General features: G+C 37.8%; 1 protein-coding gene across 1 annotated transcript; it reads right to left on the bottom strand.

The window, feature by feature from the left end:
* Nucleotides 1–2,583: 2,583 nt before the first annotated feature.
* rho (rhodopsin) lies at nucleotides 2,584–4,256 on the bottom strand. The gene has a single exon (XM_042730374.1). The coding sequence runs from the start codon at nucleotides 4,147–4,149 to the stop codon at nucleotides 3,085–3,087; it is 1,065 nt and encodes a 354-aa protein (XP_042586308.1). The 5' UTR covers nucleotides 4,150–4,256; the 3' UTR covers nucleotides 2,584–3,084.
* Between the last annotated feature and the right edge of the window lie 2,285 nt (nucleotides 4,257–6,541).

The raw sequence follows: 6,541 nt of genomic DNA, 5'->3' as shown, positions 1-6,541 counted from the left end.
CAGAGGCATCAAAGCAACCCACAAACATCCTCTGTGATTGACTACATGGCTTGGATGGCAAAAAGCTTTCAGTCGGTTATTCTATGCTTTGGCCATGAAGGATTTTGGCATGTTCTGGATCAGGCTGGACAATAATTCAATATCAATATGTATCACAATATATATTTTTTTCAATAACAGTGATATTATTTTTAAACACATTTCCAATATTTTTAATATACATTACCAGTGTTTCCAATACATTGATTTAATTGTGGCGTGTGACTTCGTGAATAAACATGAACACTGCACGTTTCAAAATCAAAATGCAGCGTGAGTGTTTTATATGAATGTATCTCTGAAGGGATCCGACTGTCTTCAGAAACGTTTCGACTGATTTTTATTTTTCTTTATCTGATAAAGTTGCATTCATGAGCGGAGCTGCTTTGATTACAGCTGTTAATGGGGAAACCGCAGACTATCAGTTTGCATGTTCAACAATAAGCCCACCTCCAGCGCCGCTTTTGTTGTTGTTCAATTATTTTGTTTTCTGCAGCAACTTGGAGCACTTTTCATACTCTTTATTCTGGCAGAAGCACATTTGTTTCAATCTATAAGAATAATCAGCCTACACTTCCAGTCAAAGAAATTATAGAAATTTTGTTTAGCACTGCAATATTATTTTATTTATAATACTTTTATTTAGCAAATATGCTTTAAATTGATCAAAAAGATTATAATGTTACAAAAGATTTCAATTTCAGATAAATGCTGTTCTTAACTTTCTATTCATCAAAGAAACCTGAAAAAAATTGTACTCATTTGTTTTTTAACATAATAATAAATATTTCTGAGCAGCAAATGAGCATATTAGAATGATTCACAAAATAAAAATACAAAACATACAATAATATGCTTAAAATTCAGCTTTGATATCACAAGAATAAATTACATTTTAAAATATTTTCAAATATAAAACAATTATTTTAAGTAACAAAAATATTTCAAAATGTTACTGTTTTTGCTGTTTTTTTTGATCAAATAAATGCAGGCTTGGTGAATAGAAGAGACTTATTTTAAAAAAACATTAAAAATCTTACTGTTCAAAAACTTTTGACTGGTAGTGTATGTTAGCCTATAGCTTGAAGTTGAAGATATTAATATTAATAAGGTGAGTCTGAGTTGTTTATTTTACAGTGATTTAACATTTCTTGTTTGTATGAAGGTTAAATACAAATAAAAGGTGAACATTAAAAACTAACATTATTAAAACTTCAGACACGACTTTGTGGGTTTTTTCTGTTTTTCTCCTACCTTCCAACCCCCTTTCATGGAGATGTTGCAAGTTGAAACTGTCATACCTTGTGTCTGAAGGTCAGCTTTAATCTGTGCTTAGGCTAACCTAAGTGTTTTTTCCACCGTTCAAACAATCCTTTGCTGCAAACTTCCGCCAAGTTTACTCTTGCAGCCACGTTTAGTGAGGGTGGCCACAGTGCCATGAGTCTTAAACATCTTGATAACGTTGCTTATATGCATTTGTAGATTTAAGCTTGTCCACGCTTAGCTATAATCTTGTGTCTGGCCTTCTTTGGTTATCAATCTATGACTACTTCTAGAAGGTGCTAATAATATTGTCTGGCAATTTTAGGTTTTCTCTGCAAAATTATCTGAATTATAATATAAGTTCTTCAGATTTTTTTGCACACCAAAAACATAAATATACGTACACCAAAATATGTTTTAGTGTCAACATATTTAATGTCAGGTCTGGAAACATTAAGGATTATTTTGGAAAAAGTGCAAGGGTGGCAATATTTTTGGCCACCACAGATTCATGATGATTGCTAATTGTGTTGTCAAGCCACTCCTATCAAAAGTATTACATGTGAGGTGTTCTCAAAGCAAGCAATATCCCTACAGGCTACCACCTTGGGTAATACTTTAGAGTAGGGAAAACAAATTCTCTATTAGCTAAGAGTTTTCCCTCAATAAACTCCTAATTTGCCCCTTGTTCATAGTAAGTAAGGCAGTTGTAGTAGTAGCTATTTTTAGGTATGGGGTAGGTTTAAGGGATCTAAAATATGGTCATGCATTAATATGTGCTTTATAAGTCATAATAAACAGCCAATATGCTAGTAATATGCATGTTCATAAGCAACTACAGTGATTCATATTAGTGAATAGTGTTCCCTAATCTTAAGTGTTACCAAATGTTGTGTGAGGCTGTGTGTCTCTATTTACACAGATGCCAGTGAAAGGCAAACTATACATAATCATAATCTATTTTCACCACTCTGACCTAGAGAAGGATTAACACATCAGTTCTGATCCTACCTAATTCATCCATACATATCTGTCAAATCATCCTTCATAAAGCCTTTAATCCAAGGTGACAGTGAGGACTGCCCCGGTTGTACACTTGCATTGAATAACATATTGAGCCTGTTATCCATAATTATGGTGCTGTTAACTGTTGAAGAAATGTATGTACTATTTTCAATTCAAAACTCTGCAGTAGCTATTGTCTTGATGTTGATTAAACAGAATAGATTAAAAAGCACTCAGCCTTTACTGAAGTTGGGAATATATACACCACATTAAAGCTCTCATCAGAAATCAGTATCGTTTATTAAATTTAAAATACTATTTAGACATTTCTTTAACATTACAGCTCAATCAAATCATAAACAGAATGATTTAATTTGCAAAGTGCTTTTTATTGTTACGTTGCCTTAAATACATGCCTCTAAAATCACAACAAAGCCAGTATAAGGAGTCCAACAGTAAGAGAGTTAAGATATTTTTCTTTTTGCTGCATTTTAGGAAGAAAAATCAAAAAACAAAAAAAGAATCTTATGCACCGTTACGCTGGACTCGCTGGATGTACTGAAACTGGGACATGGTCTGTCCACTCTCAAAACTGTCTTTTGGTTGAACCAATTGGGTTTTGTAAAAATACAAAAAGGAAAACTGACAAACATTTTTATTCTGCAAGTGGTAGCGGTCGCTCGTTTCCCTGGGCTGAACAATTTGTGGTCTCTGTGTCGTCGGTTGCCGTTGAAGCCCAGTGCACGTAGCTGCTTATCGTGTGTCACGGACAAGTGTTTACGCAGGGGACACGGAGCTGGAAGACACGGATGAAGCCTCAGTCTTGGATGCAGTAGTGGAGGCGCCCTCTTCCTCCTCGAAGGGGTTCTTGCCGCAGCACAGGGTGGTGATCATGCAGTTACGGAACTGCTTGTTCATGCAGATGTAGATGCATGGGTTGTAGACAGCAGCACTCTTGGCAAAGAAGGCTGGCACGGTCATGAAGACAGGCCCAAATTCGCTTCCCTGGTGGGTGAAGATATACCAGGCCACGCTGGCATATGGGATCCAGCAAATCAAGAAGCCGATGACCATGATGACGACCATGCGGGTGACCTCACGCTCAGCCCTCTGGGTGGTCTCGGACTCCTGCTGCTGGGCAGCGGCATCTTTGACGGTGCAGACGAGACGGCCGTAGCAGAAGAATATGACGATTAATGGAATAATGAAGTGGACAAGGAACATGTAGATGACAAAGGACTCATTGTTGTAGCCAGGGGCGCGAGTGTAATAGTCGACTCCGCACGAGCACTGCATGCCCTCGGGGATGTAACGGGACCAGCCGACCAGGGGAGGCACGGCGCAGGTGCAGGCCATGAACCAGGTGAAGACAACCCCCATGATGGCGTGGTTCTCTCCGAAGCGGAAGTTGCTCACGGGCTTACAGACGACCATCCACCTCTCGAAGGCCAGCACCACCAGGGACCAAAGGCCCATTTCACCACCCAGGGTTGCGAAGAAGCCTTCGAGGTTGCAGCCGACGCGTCCAAAAACAAAGTAGCCATGCAACGAGGTGTACATCGTCGTGGTGAAACCACCAAACACCATGAAGAGGTCGGAAATAGCGAGGTTCAGCAGAATGTAGTTGAGAGGTGTACGCAGCTTCTTGTGCTCGATGGTGACGTACAGAGTGAGGAAGTTGACGGGGAAGCCGGTGATAATGAGGAAGAACATGTACGCAGCCAGGCAGCCGTATGCCCATGGCGCCACCAGGTAGTACTGGGGATAGTCGTATGGGCTCTTAACAACGCCGGTGGCGTTGGACATAGGCACGTAGAACATAGGTCCCTCTGTACCGTTCATGGCTGCGGTTGGATGTTGTGCTCAGCCCCTTTCTGCAGTAGTGTTTGGATGGCTCGGCAGGACTGTGGAGAAACGAGGCAGGACCGTGCTACGACTTGACGGGGCGAGCGTGCACCACGCTTTATAGAGGCTCGCTTGGGATTACCTGATGTTTCCAGGCTGTCAGCACGAGTCTATTTAGGCCACAGCTAATAAAATAATCCCAGCCATCATTGCACTGCATATCTGGCAACTTATCAAGTTATTAAGGTTGTACCTGCACAAGGCAGGTAAACGGCGATAGGAAAAAAACGAAAAGAAAAAACACACACACACACAACTTAATTTGAGACACAATGGCACACTCGTACGATGACATCACTGAAGCAATGGTGAACCTGAAAATTTAGTGTTTACCATTGTTCTTTTGCATTATTACACACTATTTTCCTATTTAATACTGGAAAGCGGCTTTGACACAATCTGTATTGTTAAAAGCGCTATATAAATAAAGATGACTTAACTTCCATCAAGCAGCATCCAATGCAGAGGCCCCGAGTAGGATTTGGACACATTTGAAAGTGCACAAGTGAGACAACCAAATTTCAAAGCAAGATAGCACACTCACGTTTTTAAGCAAAACACTTGACAAGAGAAGTTTGTTCAGTTTGAACTGATTCAAAATGAAGTCACTTATATGTCATCGAATCACAAACTTTTTCATGTTAATGTGATGACCTGTGCTGCATTGGTGCCAACAAGGCATGTTGGGATCTTGTAAGGTACATGCCTGAGGAACACTACAGAAAAGAAGGTCACATTTCACACACACTACAAGATCCCTAATAAGTGCTCTGGAATGTATCAGCCTTGATGCATTCAAAGTATACATGTTTTCTGGGAAAGGCACTCACGACCCTGCGGATGTTAGAGCCATTCTCAAACATCTGAAGGAACCAGAACACTCCAAGTTAACTACTGTTCTTAGAAATCATCACATTTAATCAAGCACATTAATTCAAGAATAAGAAATTCATTCATCGGTCATTTTTCATTCAGGATAATAAAACCAGTGCACTAAACACAAGAATATTTGCCATAAACTTATTTCCACTCTTGCATATTCTAGATTGTGTAGTGTCAGGTGGACTAAGGCTACCCTTGTCCCTGTGAAATGCCTGGGTAGACATGCTCAAGGCTCAGCATATTTCACACAGGTGGGTTTTATGAAGAGGATTTACAGATTACAGGAGAGTTACCCTACAACGAGGAGCCTTAAGCACATTACCTGCTTGCTAGTCTTTCTACAATCCACACTGCATGGGCTACTGGGGAAAGATTGGCTGTACCTGGTTAGTATAGTCTCAGTTAGCTTTCTGTTCAACAACTGGTAAATATTTGAACATAAAATATTCACACAATCTGAAGTAGGCTACAATATAAGGTATGAACAGAAACTTTTTGTCAGTAATTTTAGTGTAGCTCCCCTAGTGAATAAATAATAATAAAAATATGTGTGAAGCCAGACTAATTGTCTTGAAGTGTGCTATTTTGGAACAATTATTTTTGTACTAAGTGTATTTTAGTTGTAATTAAATTAAAGTATAACTTTAAGTGTATTTAAAGTACTTTTATGTGCTAAATTGGAACAGCTTCAAGTATACTTAGTACACTTTAAGTATATGCATAATTACATGCTTGATTAGTGATATTAAAGTGTACTTTTTTGTATCACAGGTACATTACAAATTAATTATGAGTGTTTTTGAAACACATAAGCAATATAATATAAATGTATTATTTTTGAGTAAAAATATGCTAATTTTCCCCAATGCTGAATCCACTTTTCAAGGTCATTACAATAAATACATTACTTCAATGACAATTCAAACAGTGTTTATTTAAACTTCAAATGGTTTTAGCATTGCAAAACATAAAATGCACCAACCATGTTTTTAAATAAAAAGAATGCTGAAAGAAACAAAAATAAACAAAAAAAAACATTTTTGTAACAGCAGCAACACACAAACTTATTTTTTATTTTTATTTTTTTTGATGCATTAGATTTTTTTTTAGACTTTATTATGTAAAATAAATACAATAAAACAAAACAAAAACAGTACAACACATTACAAAACAATTTAAAATAATACATTTCCAAAAAATATTGCAATTCTATAAAGAATTGCCCTTTGTTACATTTGCGCCTGATGGCCGCTTACACATCAGATGTACTTGTGTGTGGAAACTCCACAAGAACAGTATCTGTTAACAAAGAAAAAGGGGTAAGTTCAGAAGACGTTCATACAACTTTTTCTTGTTACTACATAAGACTGTAAATCTCCTGTATTAAACCCATACTACTTAATAGACTGAACATCATGATTAGCAGTGAGGATTTGTATCAGTACCT

This window comes from Cyprinus carpio, chromosome B8 (assembly GCF_018340385.1).
Source record: "Cyprinus carpio isolate SPL01 chromosome B8, ASM1834038v1, whole genome shotgun sequence".
NCBI lineage: Eukaryota > Metazoa > Chordata > Actinopteri > Cypriniformes > Cyprinidae > Cyprinus > Cyprinus carpio.
This window is presented reverse-complemented; position numbering and strand designations above follow the sequence as displayed.